The sequence below is a fragment of the Mus pahari genome, chromosome 18, assembly GCF_900095145.1.
Source record: "Mus pahari chromosome 18, PAHARI_EIJ_v1.1, whole genome shotgun sequence".
In the NCBI taxonomy this organism is placed as follows: Eukaryota; Metazoa; Chordata; class Mammalia; order Rodentia; family Muridae; genus Mus; species Mus pahari.
The window spans coordinates 40165123-40187147 of record NC_034607.1 but is presented as its reverse complement, the minus strand read 5'-3'; the positions used below and the strand labels follow the sequence as shown (position 1 = coordinate 40187147).

The following is a 22025-nucleotide window of genomic DNA, read 5'->3' as shown; positions in this document are numbered from 1 at the left end:
CACACACACACACACACACACACACCACACATTATACCCACACTATACATACACACACATTATACACACGCGCACATTATCCACATGTACATTATACACACACATTATACATACACACATTATATACACTACATATATACACACATTATACACACACACACACTATGCATACACATTATACAATACACACTCATAAACACACACTCACACACATTATACACTCGTACATTATACACACATTATACATACACACATTATGCACACACTATATATACACATATTATAACATACATTATGCACACATATTATGCACACACATGATATATACATACACACATTATACACACACATACACACACACTATGCACACACATTATACACACACACTCACAAACACACACACATTATACATACACATTATACCCATACTATACATACACACACATTATACACATATGCACATTACACACATGTACATTATACATACACATTATACGTACACATATTATGCGCACACTATATATACACACATTATACACACACATTATGCTTACACACGATATATACATACACACATTATACACACACACTCACAAACACACACACACACAAACTAATGGACATCAATTTTAAGATATGAAAAGACAATTTACAATAAGCACAACCCAGGAAAATAGACTGTGCCATCTAGAAAGCTGGAGACTGCATTGTAGAGTCTTCAGGAATAAAAAGCACACCTCTTTGCAGAGCTGAAGATGTGCCCATGGTTCCTCAGTGTTGGGGAGCTAGAACATACCAATGAAATGCTTTCAAAATGCAGCAGGCAATTAGGAACTTTACAATGCAGAATTTTATTCAGAGTCAGGTAAGGGGGGGGTAATTCAACCACTCTTTTATTTTTATTTTTATAAATTAAAATATAGTTGAATCATTTCCCTTTCTTCCTTCCAACTTCTCCCATTTAAACCCCCTACACTCTCTCAAATTCATGGCTTTTTAAAAAAAATGTTGTTTTACATACATACACACATATACCCAAATTGTTTTTAAAGAAGACAAATTTACAGTGGGCCAAAAAGAAAAAAAATCAACTTGTTTTTGAAAGAGGCCAACAGTCAGTTCAAACTGGAGGTCTTGGGAAGGATTCCAGTGTGGGAAACTGGGTTGGGGACCTACATAGGAGAGCAAGTTGTTCTAGGAGAGAGGCCACACAGGCCTGCGGTAGAGCTGTTGACAGTCGGCCTAGGGAAGACGGACTTGGGTCCATTCCGTGAGCTGACAAAGGAATCAATGGATTTGCGTGTGCTATGCTTTTTGGTTCCCTCTGCCACAGATAATGGAAAGAGCTCTGTTCCACATGGACAACGCCTATAAGATCCCCAACATTCGCGGTACCGGGAGGATTTGTAAGACGAATCTGCCCTCTAACACAGCCTTCCGAGGCTTTGGGGGCCCTCAGGGGATGCTCATCGCAGAACACTGGATGAGTGAGGTCGCTGTAACCTGTGGGCTGCCTGCAGAGGAGGTGAGCTGCCTTCACTGACAGTGGGTCAGCCCTCTTGGGGGGGGTGGGGAGAGTGACTCTTACATGGGTGCATATCCTGGGGCAGGACATATAAACAGGCACAGCAGAGGGACCAGAAGCTGACAAGACCTAATCTCTCTCTCTCTCTTGGACAGGTACGGAGGAAAAACATGTACAAAGAAGGGGACCTGACTCACTTCAACCAGAAGCTGGAGGGGTTCACCTTGCCCAGGTGCTGGGATGAATGCATAGCGAGCTCCCAGTATCTGGCTCGCAAGATGGAAGTGGAGAAATTCAACAGGTAAGCCTAGGGCCGGGAGTCCGCTGTTCCTATGCTCTGTTGCTTTGCTGTGGTCCAGCCTTGCTACTGTTCCCAAATAACAAGCTGATGATTTAGTGGACAACTGAGACTACTGAACCTTCCAGCTCATTGACAGTTTTCTCTTCAGAATCTGTGATCTTAGGCCAGGAGCAAGGGACCTCCTGCCTTCACTCAGCATCAGAGACATCCATTGAGGTTCATCTGTATCCATTTGTGTGCCTCCTGAGAGTACCACACTATTGAGAGCATTGGTTTGGGGCCATCAACACCACAGCCATGTGCCTACCTTTGAAATTAGCAAATACATTTGACTTAGGCAGTCATTCGGTCAGTTTATTCATCTGTAAGGCAGGAATGACTATATTGGCTCTGTCTTCTTCACAGTTACTTGAACAACTACATAGAGAAAGCATCATTATCTTCCACCCTGGGGCAAGGACAGTTGAAGGTCATTAGGACGCAATGTCTAATTGCACATTTCACTTAGGGAGGAAATTTAATAAATTTTGACGTCTGTGCCACCTGCAGAGGAGGACCAGAAACCTAGATCCCCACCAGTCTCACTTTTGTCTACCCTACTGGGGCACAATTCAAGGTATGACAGTGACAGTGTAAGTGGCTTTCAAGGATGTCCTGTTCTGACTTAATACAAAGATGATAATGGAAATATATCCAACTAGACATAAGTATGTATTCTATAAGAAGTCTCTTTGAATGCCCGCACTTGGGAGGCCAAGGCAGGCAGATCTCTGTGAATTCTAGGTCAGAAACTCCCCACAGAGTGAGACCTTGAAAGTTTTTTTTTTTCTTTCCAGGGAGAACTGTTGGAAAAAGAGAGGGCTGAGTATAATCCCGACGAAGTTTGGAATAAGCTTCACGCTTTCTTTTCTGAACCAGGTAATTGCTTTAGGTAACTTGGCCATAACCTCTGGACTGGCACACCAATTCCAGTGCTGTTTGTTGTTTGTTTGTTTGTTTGCTTGCTTGCTTGCTTGCTTGCTTTTGTCTTTTGGATACAAGAAGTATCTCCTAGTCAGGTAACAGGCCTGACTAGGAGGCTCTCTCTGCTTCTGAGATACAATTTGCATATTCCCACTAGTGTAGTATGTGAAGGAGGGTGAGACAGGGATCTGGGGTCAGCCTTCATGGTTACGAGACGGACACTCGGCTTCTTCATCCTCTTTCTTCAAGTGTAGCATAGGGACAGAGAGACATGACCTGTTTCCTTCTCAAGACAAGATACACAGAGAGATGAAAGCATTTCTCTAACTCCTGAAGGGCTACTTACTATATAATTAAGTCTACACTGTTTAATTTTTGCCTGGGTCTTTTTTAAAAAAAAAAAAAAAAAAAACCTAAACCATGGGTGATGGATTTCTTCTTCCTGGGCTCTGTATCTTCCATTTCAAAGCGTGATGGAGTCAGGATTTACCAAATGTTGTGGCTGGCCTTCTCCTTCCTTAGGGGGGTGCCTTAGTCCACGTGTACACGGATGGATCGGTGCTGTTGACACATGGAGGTACTGAGATGGGTCAAGGCCTTCACACCAAGATGGTTCAGGTGAGAAGCCTGGGGACCACATTTGGGATGTCTGGTGTCCAGAAAGATGCTGGGTGATATACCAGGAGAAGCATCAGGCCTGAGAACACATCACACATGGCTGTGGACAAGTCTTCTCCCTTCTTATCTTTGCTAAGAGACCCTCTAGACAATCCCCCAGGGTATGTCCATTACCAACATCCTGGGCTCTGAGCTCCTTGTGTGTATGAAAATAGCTCATTTTCCCAGCTCAGTGAGACTTCAAGGGGAGTTGGGCTCACGGTGCTGGACTGAAGTCAGAACATCTGCTTGGCTCTTGAGGTTTATCCAGACTTAAAAAGTAATTCCAGCACTTTCCTAAAATGGGCTTATAGATGTCTTAGCCAACCAGACCCCACAAAAAGTTGGGGTCTCCTTCAAACCCAGCCAGGTGTGATGGCATTCCAGAATCAACAGAATAGAGCTTACAAGACTGGGAAAGGGACAGACAAGTTCTATGATAACCTCTGTCCTAGAGAGTGACGTCTCCTTTGTTGCAGGTGGCCAGCAGAGCTCTGAAAATCCCCACTTCCAAGATCCATATAACTGAGACAAGCACTAACACTGTCCCCAACACCTCTCCCACGGCTGCCTCTGCCAGCACTGACCTCAATGGCCAGGCTGTTTATGTAAGTGAGGGGTCTAGGGGAACCTGAGCAGCTGGGGATGGGCTCTTGGTTTGGGGGGGTCTCAAGAGGTCTCCTTGATGGTCTGTAATAGAATATTGGCTATGGTCATGACTTCATTCTGCTATCCAGGAGGATGGTCTGCCTCCATATGGCCAGCTAATAGAGAGACTCCAGTTTAATCATGTCTATCAAAGCCAGGAATGTTGGATCCAGAGTAGGAGGGGAATTAGAATGAAGGCAGTGGTTTCTGAGAAGGAATACTACCCTGGGCTGAAACTAGCTACAAGGTAGTAGATTAAACTTGATATTTGACTATGGGGTTAGCAGGGTCCCAGATACTTGCTTCTTTATCACACGAGAGATATCCTCAAATAAGGAGCAGACTAGGAGGGGCTACCTCCCTTGGGGGGGTCCATCAGAAGTTCCCTCTCTGTCAGCCTAGGCATGGTGTCAGGAGGGCTCTCTAGACAAGAGCTAATGGTGGCCTACTGTGCAGGCCACTGAGCTGTGTCAGTGGCTTGGGCATCACCTGGTACAGAGGGCAGATCACTGACGTGTCTGGTGTCTGGTGGGGTTCCTCCAGGAAGCCTGTCAGACCATACTGAGCAGACTGGAACCCTTCAAGAAAAAGAACCCCCAAGGCTCCTGGGAGGACTGGGTAAGTCTGAGCTGGTCTAAGCTGCCTTTTTTTTTTTTTTTTTNCAAAGGAGAAGTACATCAGCTACAGCAGGGCTTCTGTCCCTACCTAACACATGTAGGAAATGGTGACCTAGTCACGTACATGTAGACAGTGAGCTCGGTCTGAGTCACAGGGCAGGAACAAGTTCATGTTTGTGGAGATTAAGACTCTGGCCTCCCCAAGCCTGGAAGGATGGATTGTCTCCCTTAAGCACCTCTACATGATGACTTGACTCACTCAGATGTGGATGTCATCAGGCCCAGTGAGGTGTGTCTTCTTAAAACTCCATGTCTCTGAGGGCCTCCCTGGCAGTCCCTCCTCTTACCCAACTTTCGAGTCTGGGGCAACTGAAATGTCCTCCATGAGAGATCTAGATGTCCCGATAGATGCTAGGAGTGATAAAACAGAAAATCCCAGTAAGAATGAGACTGGTTGTCTGAATTCTTTCTAGACTAGATGTGTCGGCATACAAAGGATTCTCACAGGTACTGCATGCCTGTAATCATATGTTGAGGCAGAGGGATTATGAATTAGAGGCTAGCCTGAGATACGCAGAAAGACACTGTCTCAAGAGGTCAAGGGATGGGGATATGGCTCAATGTAGAATACTTATCTGGCATATGCAAGGTCCTAGGTTCAACTTCTAGCAGTGCAACACACACACACACACACACACACACACACACACACACACACACACACACACACACGGGAGGGACCAAGGAGAGGGAACAAAATGGGCCTGTACATGAACTAAATGGTAGTACAACCCACCTCACCAGGTTCCGAGAAAACAAGCCACCGTGTCACGTTTACTCCTTTTCCATGCCCTGCCTGATCTTAACCTCCCTTTCCACTCACATCATTAAGTACCATATGCATTTAATTTAATTCTGATGGCTGATGCATAGGTTTGTCAGGCAACTGGAGCATTCTTCACAATAGCCTTGTTGATAACCTTCTTTCACTCAACCTGAGCTTCGTCCTGTGTTACCAGCTATGTAGTCCAGGATTCATTATGAGCAGGTAACACAGGCTGGTAATCCCCAATCACCACTATAGTAATTATATTGGACACCTAGTATAGATGCTAGGTCGAAACTGTTTTCTCTAAGCCTTTAGTTTTCTCATCTGCAATACAGGAATAATGACACCTTAGTAGTGGGCTGTGTCTACCACAATTGTCCCTTCCTGATGTCCCTTGTCTTCCTCAGGTCATGGACGCCTACACTAGTGCAGTCAGCTTGTCTGCTACTGGATTTTATAAGTGAGTATGATCCTCGCCCTGCCCATTCTCACATGCTGACAGCCCCAAAGGCTGGTTGGCCCATGGCCAGACAAAATCAGCCAGTGACCCTAAAACCTTTATCACGTCAGAGGGACCCACGCTGACTTCATTCAGTCTAAAGATGCTTCGTTATGTACAATTACCAACTAAGTATGAGGGGACAAACACGGGAACTGCTGTGTTAGAAGACTCCAGTTCCAGTCCTTTGAGTGTGCTGTTTCCTGGGAGAAGGGCGAATCTGTGCTGCAGTCTATAGGACATGGCACCGAGCTGCACCATGACAGGTGTCTGGGCGACCTGCGTGTTTCCTTGTGCAGAACATTGGATGGCTTCATAGCGACGTTCCCTCAGGAGAACAGGGGGATTTAGGGTCTGTGATCTCTTTACAACATACAGAGTATGGTGGAACTTTGTTAGTGCAGTGAGGCACAGGAGGGAACATACATATTCCATAATCTTAAAATGGTGTCACTGTGTGATTAGCTAGAGACCCCTCTCATTCCCATTTGGAGTTATAAAAAGACACGATTATAGTTACTATCCTGTTGCCCCGACAAGAATGACATATGGAGAAAGGGTTTATTTTAGCTCGTAAGTCTGGGTTATGATCCTGCAGCAGCAGGAGCCTTAGTGACTGGGTCACAGCACATCCACCGTCAGGAGCGGAGAAGCATGCTTGCTTCTTACACTCAGCTCGCTGCCTTCCCTTACATATGGTCCAGCGCCCAGCCCATGACGTGATGATGCTCACAATTGGGAAGGTTTGTTCCCACTCCAGTTAATCAAACCAAGAAAGTCCCTCATAGATATGTCAAGAGGCCAGACCACCCTCACTGAGACTCTATCCAGATGATTCCAGACAGTATCAAGCTGACCATTAAAATTAGCCATCACCATGTTTCTGGGAAATTTAACTTAAAGCTTTTCAAGTTTGTTTTAAAATGTCTTGAATGAATTTGTGGTTGTCACGAACTACACACACACACACACACACACACACACACACACACACACACTCCAATAAGGCCACACCTCCTAATAGTGACATTCCCTACAGTTGAGCATTCAACATTCAAGCATGTGAGTGAGTCAGGGACAAACCTATTCAAGCCATCACAGTCACCTTAGATAAACAAGATGAGGTCAGAGTGAAAGTTTCTCAGGGGTTGAATCTTGTCCCTCAGCCTGCATTAGTTTGGTTTAAGGGTGAGTTCTGGTCACATAAGCTCATATTATTTCTGTGTAGTATATTTTATATGCATGCAAGTATTACATGCATGCATTATATATATTCGAGTAAACATACATTGTATAGTGAATGTATGTACAACATATAATGACATAGGGCTGACATCCTTTATGTGAGTACACGTTTATATGGTTCATATATTATGGCAATTGGACAGAGCACTCAGACTCCGAAAGGGAAACACACACAACATAACATTTGTACATTTTCCTCAAGTCACTTGTTGAAGTTCCGAAGGGGCCAGGAGATGGGGAGTGGTTGTTTGGGGCTGCACCCAGATTGGTATGACACCCTGCTCTTGTGACCTTTCACCTGAAAACATGTGGTCAGGTGAGCTTGTGAGAAGAGCCCAGTGCTGTCCCGCCCAGAGCCACAGTGCTGAGGACCTTGGATTCTGGCTCACTCACTCACTCACATCCTCCGAGAGTCCTAGCATATCTGTATCTGTTATCACTACTGTGCAGAAAGCAGCGTGCTTCCACTAAATGCTGCCAGGCTGTACAGAGCACTCATACAACTTTGGAAGAAGGAAACATAAGTAGAAGGCTCTGGAATATCTCATTTTCATGACAAGTTCAGAGTATTCAAAATGCGTGGGCTTTGGAGGAGGATGACTAAGTGGAAAAATCAGCCCTTAAGGACTTACAGATTTATGGAGCAAAATGTGTATGGAAAGGGGTGGGTTTGTCTAACACACATAAACCTTTCTCTTTTCTCTTCCAGGACACCCAACCTTGGTTACAGCTTTGAGACAAACTCTGGGAATCCCTTCCACTACTTCAGTTATGGGGTGGCTTGCTCAGAAGTAGAAATTGACTGCTTAACAGGGGACCATAAGGTAAGACATTTGCAACATGTTAGCCTAAGAGAAGAAAGACAGTTGAATTGCAATCTGAATGGCTGGCCCAGGCTTGCTCTCTGGTTAGGAAATAAGCCTTACATCAGAGGCAGGAGGATTGCTCCATGAAGGCCACAGAGCACATACCTTCAACCATTAGCCTCATAGTTTCTGTGTCAGCATTTGACTGTTGCTGTGGTGAAAGCCGCCGTGTGGGACTCTGCTCCATAAACAACTACTTCTGCCCCCTGAAGTTTAAACTGAAGATAGTTTATTTCTGTGCCACAAGTATCTTCTTCCTATATGTTTTAAGTCATTTATTTTTATATTTTTTTCTTATTTGGGTGTGTAAACCCAGGGACTCATGCATACAAGGCTAGACCTCAACCAGCTAAATTATACCTCCAGCCCCTCAGCTATTTAATAATGTGGCTATTACCTTACAGGCTCTATTAACCAAGCATGCTTTGGATTTAGCCACAATATACTTTATTGACTGATTTCTTGCAGATCTTCTCAGACTCAGGTTCAAAGCCCCAGTCCCTGGAGACCTTCTTTTACCACTCATGTGCAGATGTGTGACGAGATCAGCTCCGATCTGCCTTTTACTTAGCTGCTAAGATCTCAAATGTTAGCTTTGATAGTGGCTGTCCAGATGTGGTGGGGGATCCCTGTTTGCACCTGCTTAGGGGTTTTGTGCCTGAGAACACGGTATTTGAATTGGGATTTACAATCTAGGAGTTATCAAAACACACTATGGGATTTCAGGTATTCTATTCTTCTCAAGCTATTTTCCATCCACAGAATCTGCGTACAGATATTGTCATGGATGTTGGTTCCAGCTTGAATCCTGCCATTGATATCGGACAAGTAAGGTGTATGGGAGATCAGGGCAGTAATGGAATAAATAGGCCAGCAATGTGCCCACCCCCACATTGCTAACTGAAGATCAACAGCTACACAGCATGCCATCGTTTTTAAGCAGGCCAGAGCATAGTACTTGGGGAACCTCATTCTGAGTAAGAGTTAAGTTGATGATCATCCATCAAACTCTCAATGCAGAAAACAAATATACATAGATTAACCTGGAAAGGGAAGCCACATGCCACAGACACCAGTATAGTGTGTGAGGAAACACTGGATGCTCATATGTAACATGCACGTGCACGCACGCACACACACACACACACACACACACACACACACACACACACACACACACACACACACACACTCAGTTGGTCTGCTTGGGCAATGTCCTCGGTAGGCAGGCATTGCCTCAAGTACTATGGATACAAAGATTATCAACAGTGCCCTCTTGTGTTTGTTCATCCCTGGCAGTGCCACATATCACTCTTCTGAATAGGGATGGGAGAACGGATGGGGACCAGCACAGTGTAGAGGGTGCCCTAGATCTGTAAGTCATACCAGGGACACTTCCTCTCAGAAGACAGACAGGAGTGGGAACCCATTGAGGCTGGAGGTAAATTTCCAAGGATTGACTACTCCAGAAATCCCTCCCATGAGCTTGTGTCCTCCTGTTGGATCACCAGTGGTGAGATGGAAACAACATCTCCATTTGCACAGTGGCAGGTTTTAGTGAGAAATGGTATCTACCACTCTGCCGACACGTTCCGAACAGAGGCGTGGTCTGCTTGAGACCAAGTTCAGTGACAATCCAGCAGGGAGGCCTTGGTCCTGTGGCAAGAGCCAGGCAGGAACTGGCCCCTTCCAGGCCCCACTCTAGGTCAGGTTTTACATCCATGGTAGTCATCAGTATCTGTCCATCCTGGGGACTGGAGGGGAGGTGGTAACCATGGTCACCTTCTGTCCTGCAGGTAGAAGGAGCTTTTGTCCAGGGTCTTGGTCTCTTCACCATGGAGGAGCTGCACTACTCTCCTGAGGGGAGCCTGCATACTCGTGGCCCCAGTACCTACAAGATCCCTGCATTTGGCAGCATCCCCATTGAGTTCAGAGTATCTCTGCTCCGAGACTGTCCCAACAAGAAGGCCATCTATGCATCCAAGGTACGGTGGCTCCGTGGTACCTTCTAACCTTTAGGATGGTAGACCACTGCAGGGGATAGTTTCAGTCACCTGCCTAGTGGGTCTGCCAGGGATCCCTCCGAAAGAAGGAAGGGGATTGGCACTGGCCTTGGTAAGGCAGCAAGCAGAGCTGAGAACCAAAGGAATCAGGCTCAGGAGAACACATCTTGATCATATTGACTGAAGCTGGCTCCTTTAAGCAAATCCTATGGCTCAAAGTCTGATCTATGCTGCTCTTTGTCATACATCACGGTCCTTGATCCTCAGAGATGATTTCATAGATACAGCACCTCTATGTTCTTGTGAGAATATGCAAATTGAATGCAGAGGAGGGGAGTATCTTCCAATACATTCTGTCGTCCCCGCTAGTTACTGAGATCCAACCTTAAAACCTTGCTAACAAGCCTGGGGAGTTGTGCACAGAGAGCTTCCTTTATTCCTATCCATAAAAAGCACAGACCATGGTTGAGAATCAACCTAGCTTAGCAGTGTAGTCCTGTGTCTCTGAGGAAGGAAAACCATGACTTGTATCTGTTGAAATATTTTCTCATGTCATGGTTCACTATCCTGCTGAGGGTGGATAGGGTCTGGAACACATTGTGACTTTGGCCATGGGTTCTTACAAAGTACCATGTGTTAGGGTCACCAGATTCATGAGAAAAATGTACTTCTGAGGATCATAACCTCAGAAATTTTGGTTCTGTAGTTCAAGAAGGCAGAACCTCAAAACACAGGTTTTAATAAGCATCCTTGATTCTGATGTAGGTGGTCTTCCACCTATGCCTCACAGGGAAGAAAAGTCTATCTCTATTAGTAGATGCATGCAATCCTAGCAGATCTGCACACGTATTTGCAGTGCATATTTAGCATTGCTGTCAAGGGTGCAGATAGACTATTCCCCTGGGCAAGTAACTGAGGGAGAGGCTAAAACTTATGCCAAGTTTTTGATCTATAAGACAGTAGCCAGGCATGGTGGTACATACCTGTAATCTTGGTATTTCCAAGGCTGAGATAGGACAATTTCTAAAAGTTCAAGGACAACCTGGGTTATATAGTGAGTACCAAGGCCAGGCAGGGCTTCATAGTCAAACTCTGTTTCAGTAATAAAAATGACTATTTAACATAACTTTCAAAGATACATCATATAGTTATGTAATGTGCATTTTATGGTATTGTCAGAGAAAATTACATAGTACGAGTTTAAAAAAAAATCTCATGAAAATCAGTCATTTAAGGACCAGTTTCTCAGGCCGTTTTGAGTTGTGCCTGCCTCTTCTTGGCTTGTTTGCTATGGTTCCATCAGAGCTGGGCGGAGATGTTCACGGACATCACTGGATAACTCAGTGCAGGGCTCATAGCCTAGCCTCCTGGGTCAGTCTGATGATGTTCAAGTCTGGTTGATTCTCTGTTCTATATTCTGTCCTTTCAGGCTGTCGGGGAGCCGCCTCTTTTCCTGGCTTCTTCGATCTTCTTTGCCATCAAAGATGCCATCCTCGCAGCTCGAGCCCAGCACGGAGACAGTAATGCCAAGCAGCTCTTCCAGTTAGACAGCCCGGCCACTCCGGAGAAGATCCGAAACGCTTGCGTGGACCAGTTCACCACCCTGGTAGGATACTTCGGCAAATTCCCACCCCACCCTGGGGTGGATAGGGGCCAAGTGGCAGACTTGAGGCGAAGGGGCTGCAGGGAGGAGAACTCTCAGCCCCTCTTTTACCCCACTGGCCTTGGGTCAGTGAGTTGAACTTGCAAGAGAATAAGGACCACCACCTTTGAACGTGGCCTTCTTTCTTGGTGGGGGGATGAGGTGCGTGCAGCCCTTGGTTACCTGGGAATGTCATCATTTTCCAACTGGCTTCAGGTAATGGATAAATCTACAGAACACCCAGTCTTTGCTGCTAATCACCATCATCTAGGTGACTCCTCTGTTAGAAACACCATGTGAGGGGCTGTGGAGAGGGAACGGAAAGGAAACAATATGATTGATTAATGATGTTTCTTTCAACATTACCATTTGCCCTCCTGATACTGGGGGACATAGATAGGTATACTCAAGGACTTTGCAGTTTTTTTGGGGGGGTGGGGGGGAACCAGATGGCCACACTATGTGGTGATTGACTTCCACCCTGGAGCCGCATGTAGTAGATCAGTGGTCCTCAACCTTCCTAATGCCACACCCTTTAATCCAGTTGTGGTGACTCCCAACCATAAAATTATTTTTCCTTGCTACTGTAATCTTGCTACTGTTATGATTGTAAAGTAAATGTCTGATATGCAAACCCCTAAAGGGCCATGACGCATAGGTTGAGAACTTGAGTAGAGGAATTCTTTGGTCTTCAGGACCATTCCTTTTGGGAAGCTCCTTGGCTTTACTTTTGGTGGGTGATGCCAGGTAAAAGGAGAACTTGCTGGGAGCACTTTGTCCCCCACGGGATCTCAGTGCTAGCGGAGCCTACATTGTGTGATACAGGAGCTATGCACAGAGAGCTCTGATCATACTCAAAGCCTCTGTTGGATTGGCAGACGGGTGGATTTTGACATTTCACAGCCTGTAGGTTTATAGGTAAAGTGAATACTCATTGCCCCCAATATAACAGGCATGAGGCATGGATAGGAGAGTCCTCATGGCAGGAAAATCTGCCACCCAGACCTCTATACTAAGAGTGAAGGAGGCAGGTAGATTCCCAGGCAGGCCATTCTCGTGCCTGCTGATAGCTTTAGCTCGGAGGTGAGAACTGGGGAACACGTCTTACGCAGTGACGCTACCATGGCTGTGTGACTTCATTCCCAGGACCCAGAAGCCACCACGATACCATTGCTCATGGTTACCCGAGCCCTGTATCTTTAACGAGAGCGGTACCTATGGGCAGGTGGCAAGGTTAGCTTTATTTGCAAGGAATAGGATGCAAAGCTCAATCATTTAAAGAGACCCTCAGATGCCTCCAACCTAAATCGAAGACTCTCTTCTCTGTAACAGCGCTCCGGTGATTACAAAGCTCCTCAGTGGGCTTACATGAACATCTGATTACACATGACAGGTGTGCTTTCTAAGGACATAAAGGGACCACTAGATTGACTGCTACATGGGACATGCTCAGTAAAAAATAAAGGAAGGACTAGGAACTTAAGGGGTCCTGTGCTGGGGTGTCCTCCTTAGCTGAGGACAAAATGGGGTTGGGTCTTGGCATAGTGTTGGTTGTGGTGTGTATGGGACAGAGTGGGAGGGATACCATAGAAGAAACATGGTGATGACAATTCTTTCATTTCTTCCTAGTGTGTCACAAAAACATCAGAAAGCTGTAAATCCTGGTCTGTGAGGGTCTGAAGAGGAGGTTCCCCAGCAGTGTTTTATACTACAGCGAGGATTCCTTGGAGCCACAAGTGTATACTGTAGTACCCAGCTTTCCACACGTCGCAGGGGGACTCAGCAGGATGGCATTTTCAAGAAAATGGACAATTATGATCCAAATGATGAGTTGCAAACAAACCAATAAGCAAATGGGGAGCTGCTGGCCCAAGTGGCAATGTTGAGTAATTCTGGGTAATTCTGAGTCCATTTTGATCACATATTTGAAATGAGGTTAGCAAGTATCTGCGTTATGTCCCTACTCGCCACATGGCCTGTGTAACTAGGATTCTCACACACCTGCTGACGCTTAAACCAAAGTTTCTCTAGATATGCATGCTTTCTTCAGAAAGCTTAAATCTGCCAAGCCACCGAGTGCTATGTTGTAACTGCAGCTCCACACTGGTAGTCTTCAGTGAGACTGTGTGTGTGTGTGGGGGGGGGGGATTAAAACCTCCAACACCTTTGCATCATGGAAGACAATAAAACATGATAATGAATGTGAGATTAATCCCAGGTCTGTTGAGCTACTAAGGTTAGATTATTCTCTGGTGCAAAACTCCAACCAATCTAAGCACTGAGTACCTATGGCTTGCTGGGTCTCCTCCCTTCTCCCACTTATGTATATATAAGATTCTGTTTGAGGACTTCCCTTAGAATAATTTTCACCTAGAAACTGATACTGAGATCAATATCAGTCAGTGGGGAAAGCCCGAGTTCGACTTCAAATGTGTGCCCTTCAAATGCCTTCTCTTCCTGTGATGCATTTTATTGGGAAATGAAAGAGTTAGACCACAAGAATCACTAGGATCTTCCCCTGCTCTAAGTCTATAAATACATGACCCGAAAACTCCTATTACATAAGGGAGCTGCAGCGATCAAAGACTTGGCCCCCTTTGCTCTTATGCAATGTCTGGGCCTAATGAACCCTGCGTAGATTCTTCCATTTGCTCGCAGTTGGTAAAGAGAGCAGGAAAGACAAGCCTCCCGCTCACTGCCCAGGCAGGAGGTTCCAGCACAGCACAGTACTGGATGGGCAGTACTTCCTTTCAAGCCCCCAGGCTGTCTGGCCATGGGAGGAGCACAGGCAGAAACGGTGCAGACGGTTCTGTCTGATGTCCTAATCAATGTGTCCGTTAGCTGTTTGCCATATGAGAGATGCTTAGAGGTTCTCCCATCAAATGCTGCTAGCATCTTCCATAGCTAGTCGTTATTTCGAAAATGAGAGAGCATGTGCATGTGTACACACACACACACACATGCATACACACACGCACACACATACACACATGCACACACACGCAGGAGTGCACGTGCACATGCATGCATGCACCTGCCACATTCTTTTTTCCCTTTTTTGTTTTCCTCCTCCCCCTCCCCCTCGCCCTCGCCATCCTTTTGGGATAAGTAAGGTCCCAGCTAGCTTCAAACTTATTGTATAGCTGAACATAACCTTCAACCTACAACCCCCCTGCCAATTGCTAGGATTGCAGGCATCTGCCACCTTGTCCCACTTATGGAATGTTGGCACGAAACCTGGGGCTTTGTGAACCTAAGCACTTTATAATGGAGCAACCTCCCGCCTACAAACACCTTTCAATTTAGTCTAGATGTGCTGTTCTTACAACATGGCGGAGGTTGACAATGCTTTAAACATCGAGCTGTTATTTACACTGAACTATACAGACCTGGTTCAGATGATTTCTCCCCAAGGTTGTGAGATAGACCTGAGATACCCTTCGTTAATGAGGTTCCACTGAGTGAACAATGAATGGCTGGAATTCCCTTGCATGCGGCGGTTGACGCAGGATCGGTGTTCAGGGGGACTCACCCAGAAAGCGTTTTTGTGGACTAGAAATCTCCAGGCTACTCTGGAGTGTTGACTTCCTCGGACATGGACATCTTGCCTTTCCTTCTGTCTTCCCTTAATCCACAGGGTGCCTCACATCTGAGGAGTGAGGTCCCTTGGTCTCTCCCGGGCTAGCCAGCATTGACAGCAGTGTGGCACTACAGCCTCTAGAGGGCGGTAGAAGCCCGAGGATGAGGCAGGCGTCTCCAGATGGCACAGCAGCGTGTCATCTGTGGTTATTACTAGGATACTGATTTAGGATCTGGGAGTGGATCAGATATCCTCAAGGGCCTCCCCGGGAGCTGGGTTTGAACCTGACAGGCTGACAAAATCTTCTCAAAGGAGCTTTTTCAAGATGTGGGTCAGTCATGGGAGGGTGACAGCCAGATGGAAGGCTGGCAGGGGGAGGCAATTCTTGTTTTTTTTTTTTTGAACATCTGCAACATGCCATGTGCCAAATTTAATGCTTTATCTACAGAGCCTCATTTAATCCTCCAAGTGGCCCTAAGGGGCAGGTACTCTAATCCGTGTAAGCACAAGAGAGTGACAAGCCTTACTCTCACCGTGAGGAGACTTAGTCAAGGCTGCTTCCTCCTAGAAGCCCACCAGAGCCAGGGGTAGCTCTTCTGTCTAAAAAGCTGACAGACCTGATAGACCATGGAAGGAATCGATCTGATTATCAGAACGGGCCCCCGATGTGCAGGATGACAGAAGCTGAGGCATCGGAATGCCCGCCTGCTCCCTTGCTGGTGGGGTAAGGACTCCCAGATTGGCGTGGATAAGACAGTGTGACTTGTGGTAAGGGAAGCCTTGAATCCTCATCCCACTCCAGGGGGGTAAGATGGCTGGGGTGCAGCGTGGAGAGGGCAGGATGAGGTCTTCAGGAGGAACCCTGGGCAAAAGATAAGAACAGAAATAGTTCGGGTAGATTGATTTATGCCTGGGAACATCCCCGAGCCCGTGATATTTTTATCTTTCGCTGACAGGGCAGCACTGCCTGTTTTGGATCTTGCAGCTTCCTTGAATGGCCGAGGCCTGAGATCGTCCTCGTGGCCCCAGACCCAGGAAGCTGCGCTTTTGTCTTTTCTCTATCCTGAGGTAGAGAAGGGCATGTCCCTAAGTTGGAAGACAGACTCTATGACTCTCCTGTCACCCGAAATAAAGCAGCCATTGACACTAGTGGAAGTGACAGTCTCTGCTCAAAGGGATCCTGACGTCATCTCTGCCCTTGAACTTCCAAGGCCTTGCTTACAATCCCCCAGACCAACTCACTCAGCATCCTAAAGCTGGAAGGAACATGGAGACCATAGAGTTCTACTCATTGCTTCTGAGATGTGAAATGTGAGCTCACAGGATGCGGGTGGGGGGCGGGGGTAGCCAGCTGGTCTAGATCCCCATAGCCGTCTAAGGGTAGACCCAGGCTTACGGTACAGTCTCTCAACTCCAAGTTCCTGCTTTTGCAACAAAACTAGGAGTCTGCTAATTAGGTGGGCTTTCTCTTCTGCAGTCTTCACTCTGAGAGCTGGGAGGTGACCAGAACCTGGTTTTCCCTGCTTGGAGAGGAGATGAAGGGCCAAACTGAGCACTGTGATAAATGGGAATGTTTGACTGCCATGCCTCTACGCCCAGGCTCTGGGAACTAGAATTCTAACTCTTCCTTAAGTTGCAAGTGGAGAGGAAAGCATTAAGTGCAGGAACACTATCTCATTCCGAAAGCAAGGTGCCAAATTGTCACATAAGGAACTGTGTGAGGGCGTGGTGGGGAACTGGTTTTGCCTCCTGTAGCATATCATTCAAGTCAGAGGAGAACAGCAGTCGAGGATTCCATTTGAGAGGGTTCTGCAGAGGTTTCTTTGAAGCCAGAAGGCTGTATATTGCCCTTGACAAAGAGAGGAGAGCATTCGTAGGTGTGTACGTATATGTGTGTGGGGAGGCTCGTGGTGCGGTATCTTTCCATCCAGGGAGGAAAGGTGTGAGACTCGTGGAGAACATTTGGAGATTCATTTAGGCAGCTGTGGTCAAGTCAACTTGAGGCCTCAGGACAGGGAGAAGCACAAGGCCAGGGTCAGGAGCACTCCTGCAGTGTGGCACAGCAAGGGGACCAGTAGACCAGGTTGGGTGGGGCCACGCACGATGACCACCTGGAGGGTTTAGTATCACCCCAATGGGAAAAGGAGCTAGCACTGTACGAGAGGCCACAGGCTCCATTGTGGCCCCGGGATATGTCCTGGGTACTCTCTTCCAGCTTGACATCTCCCCTTCCCATCTCCCTTTCAGTAAGGAGGAAAAATAGTAGTCCTTCCTCTCCTGGGGCTCTGTGAACAGGAGCAAGACCAAGGGTTCTCATCTTGGGAATTGTTCTTGTTCTGACATATTCCTCCATCAGTCTGGGGTCCTGGAGTGTCTCTTGGACTCTCTGAGTGGCCTGTGCTTGGGTTCCCTGTCTGGCTAATGGTCCTAATGCATGAGTTATCATAAGTGTTGTTGAACCAGCGTGTGTGTGAGTTCCGACTAGGTAGCATATTTTCAGGGTCCATCCCTGTGGGTACTTCTTTGTCTTGCTTTCCACCTGGGATAGACTGACACAGGACTGACAGTGACACAGAAGACTCTGGAAGCTCTCAGATCTCAGAAACAAACACGCACAACCTGCCCAAGCCCTTCTCCTTCCTCTCCTTTCTCTCTCAGGCAAGTTTATTTTGCTCACCTATATCTCAATCTATTCACAAGTAAAATAGTAGCATTAGCTCACCAGGCTTGCCTGGCTGTTGTGAGGAGTGAGTGAGGGCAGGAAGCATTTCCGGGGCAAGGCTGGGATATAGCTGGGCTCTAGCTCAATGGTGGAGAGATGGGGAGCAGGCAAGTGTGGATAACTGCGACCTCGAACCAGGTGCGGCCGGCTTCTATCATTACACACTGACATATATGACACAGTGGTGGATGTTCACGTGTCATACATGACAGTGAAAGATAATCGTGTCTCAGTTCCAGTGACTTTCCCTGGGAGGAAGACGGCCTCTTGGCTCCCCACAGCTGAGAGGAACAAATGAGACCAGACACGGAGCCCATCAGCCTTGCCCATCTGGTGCCATAACCCTTTATTCCGACACGCAGCCGTATTTGTCTTACGTGTAAGTTTACATCCTAGGACCAGGGATATACGTGCTAAAATTCCAAGCACTTTTAGACTCCTTTGGAAGAGTCAGAAGTTTTCTTTTTTTATTCCTGTCCTTCTTCTATGTTTTTTTTTTTATTCTATCATGTCAGTATCCATCACGTTAGCTATTCTTTCCCACATCTGCAATAGCCTCAGGTCCGCATTCCCGTTTCTAACTGTCATAGCGATTCATTTTTATTAAACAATAACCATCCATCCAGGTAGTGAGCCATCCTCCCAGTAAAAATTTAGCACTAACTGTACTCTAGCTATTATGTGGTGCTCTCAAAGGGAAGGAAAATGAAGACGAGCCAGTGTCACAGAACCCAGGAGGAGAGGGGTGTCCTGCGCAAAAATAACAGTAAGCTCGGGTAGACCACAGCAATGGCTGGACACACTCTGGAGCTGGTTGACTGTGGAAGTCACAGGAAGAAAATACTCACCTGTGGTTGGAGGAGTCAGGATGTTTGCAGAAGTAGCCTTTGTACTGATGCTAAATGATGTTCCGCGTTTCAATGAACTTCAGGTTACTGTGATAAAATACCCGAGGCAGTTTATCTAATTAACAGTTAGGGAGGTTCAAGTCTGTGACTGGGCAGTGCTATTGCTTTGGGCTTCTGGCAGGGTGTGTGGCTGAAGCATGCAGTGGAACAAATGCCAACATTCGAGCTGCAATCTGAGGGCGGGGGAATCCATTGGCATAGCTCCAATGATACAGGACCACCTACTATGACCTACTTCTTTAACAAGGCTATTGGATGCGACTCCATCACTCTGCATCTTTTCCGTTGAGACAGCATCTCCCCCAGAATCTGGAGCTTGTGTTTTTACAGCTAGGCTGGAAGCCATCAAGTCCCAGTGATCCCTCCTGTTCCCCACATACTACTTGGAGTTGAGGTTACATATGTGCAAGGCATGCCCAGTTTGCTACATAGGTGTTAGAATCCTGTGATGGTTTGTATATGCTTGGTCCAGGGAGGTGTGGCCTTGTTGGAGTAGGTGTGTCATTGTGGGCATGTGCCTTAATACCCTTATCCTAGCTGCCTGGAAGCCAGTATTCTGCTAGGAGCCTTCAGATGAAGATGTAGAACTCTCAGCTCCTCCTGCACCATGCCAGCCTGGATGCTGCCATGTTCCTGCTTTGCTGATAATGGACTCAATCTCTTGAACCTATAAGCCAGCCCCAATTAAATGCTGTCCTTATAATAATTGCCTTGGTCATGGTGTCTGTTCCCAGCAGTCTAACCCCAACTAAGACAGGTCAGAACTTGGAACCTCATGATTGTGTGTCCAGGACCCTTGACTGATGAACTCTCTTCAGCCTCTAGGACACACCTTTTAAGGATCCATAGAACGTCTAACAGCCTTACCCTGCAACCAAGCTTTCACAGACCTTTTGGGGAGACTGATGTATCACAGTGTGTCGATTTTTCTTCATTGTTGGCATCACAAATTACTGCAAATTTTACAGATGAACACAGGAGCTTCTTTATCCACAACGGGAACACAGTGAGGTTTTACTAGGTCTTCTTAGAACTACAGATGGTTTAAATTAAAGTGCTTCGGGATGGATGGGCTCATTTGTGGAGACTGAGCCCACACAGACTGTCGGTTGTATCTTTGTGGGTTTTAGGACCAAGGGCCCCACTTCCTGGCTGCCCATCATCGAGGGCTCCCCCACAATCCTCATGCTTTGCCTGTGCCCTTCTAACAATGGGAGACAGCCTCAATTATGCTTCCCTGACCACTTCTGCTGAATCTTTCCTGACCCCCGAGGGACAAAGTTCTGTGCTTTCATATACTCATGTGACTGGATAGCAGGGACCCAAGAGCCTCAAGGTCAGTCCCCTGAATAACATTTGCAAAGCCACTTTGGTGACACTGTGTAATCTACTGGCCCAGATTCAGAGGACTAGGGCCCGAATATCTCTGAGAAGCCTTTGACCTGCCTGCTATGTTATGGATGGATTACGCCTGCTGAGGCATGAGGAATGGCTCTTTGGGAAAGGAGCAGGGGACAAAAAATAAAACCCTGGAGCACAAAGAAAGCTACCACCTGTCCTCTAGACACAAACCAGTCAGTCCCTCCAAACAATGAGCCTGCAAGCTCTTGAACAGAGAAAGACCTTCTGAAGGAGACATGGGCAACCACCGGCTAAATTGACACTGGGGTCAGTTCTGCCTGGGGAATTGCTGTATTACTACCTCACACCCCCTGTGTGTGCGCTCTTCTCTCACACTGTTACAAGTGTCAAGCTGGGCACTGTCCATAGGCCACTTTCATTTAATAGTGTTTACGCCTCACACAAAGCCACAGCCTATCGTACGAATAAGATGATGGCCAGCAATGCCGACTCTCAATGAGGAAACCTGTTCACACTTGGATGCTTTGCAAGATGCCTTTAAAGCATGGCAGCATGTCTCCTCAGCTTTCAGTGCCTACTTAGATGCTTCCTTGATGTCATTTTTAATGGGTATGTAATCTTCCATTGTATAGATGGACCCATAGTTTATTGAAGGAACTCTCCCAGTGTTGACATTTGGCTTGCTCCCAAGTTGTTTTAACATCACCAACAGGACTGAGGTAAACATAACCACGTTGGCTTTTTTATAGACCTGTGAGGCAGGATGTTATCAGACCCTCAGCAGGAGTGTGGGAGAGGTGTCTGGATGTAATCATAGCTGGGAAGTGTATTGCCCCGTGCCTTCACAGAGAAGGGGGCTTTCGGTAGAACCACCATGTTCTGTTCTTAACTCAGTGGCTCCTGAAGGCTTTAGGTGGGGCCCTTGGCATACAAAGGAAAGGAGGACGAGCTGAAGGCTGTGGTGTTATGGGAGGGCTCCTTGGAGGAAGTGGCATCACTGTACCAGATATTGACCACAGTGGCCTCAGGTTGGGGATGGCTGCTGAGCTGGTGAAAGGAGTGACCAGGGAGACATCTCCGGAAGCTGTTGGAGACATCTCTGGAAAGCCGTTTCCTTTGGGATGAAAGGATGTGACAGTAGGCATGTCGCAGGGCTGGGGGTGTGGCTCAGTGGCGAAGCACTTGTTTAGCATATGCGAAGATATGGTTTTGATCTTCAGACTCGCGGAATAAATTGTTTTGTGTTTTTGGGGTTTTCTTTTGCTTCCATGGTGTAGAGGAGGTGGACACAGTATCTCTCCTGCATCCACTTTATCCTGCTTCCTGCCTCTGTTCCCTTCATCCAGCTTCATGAACAAACGAGAACACCCGAGAACTACTTCTCTTCCTCAGGGCTCTCCTTTGGCAGATGGGGAGTGAATAGGAAGGAGACAGGGGGTTGATGGAAACATTCGGCATGTTGGTGGGGTTACATTTGGCATCTACCAGAAGTCACGAGGCAGCCACGCATTCTGCTACATGTGAATAAACTTTCATAAAAAATAGACCATTTTGTGTAGGCTTGCAAGTCAAGCTCTTGCAAACTGTCAAGAACTCGCTGTGTTTGTACATGTGTTAACACAAATAGAGTAAAGCAGAGGCACCCACAGGCCCAGGAT

At 46.8% G+C, this 22025-nt stretch overlaps 1 protein-coding gene across 1 annotated transcript in view; it reads left to right on the top strand.

The window, feature by feature from the left end:
- Xdh (xanthine dehydrogenase) overlaps nt 1–13996 on the top strand; it is a 99807-nt gene extending 85811 nt beyond the window's left edge. The window contains exons 31-42 of the mRNA XM_021217665.2: nt 1334–1525; nt 1681–1826; nt 2663–2744; nt 3312–3407; nt 3926–4054; nt 4638–4712; nt 5948–6000; nt 7994–8108; nt 8913–8978; nt 9947–10135; nt 11583–11759; nt 13425–13996. Coding sequence (XP_021073324.1) covers nt 1334–1525; nt 1681–1826; nt 2663–2744; nt 3312–3407; nt 3926–4054; nt 4638–4712; nt 5948–6000; nt 7994–8108; nt 8913–8978; nt 9947–10135; nt 11583–11759; nt 13425–13475 — 1371 coding nt within the window. The 3' untranslated portion in view covers nt 13476–13996. The remainder of the gene's footprint in view (nt 1–1333; nt 1526–1680; nt 1827–2662; nt 2745–3311; nt 3408–3925; nt 4055–4637; nt 4713–5947; nt 6001–7993; nt 8109–8912; nt 8979–9946; nt 10136–11582; nt 11760–13424) is intronic.
- Nucleotides 13997–22025: the final 8029 nt, after the last annotated feature.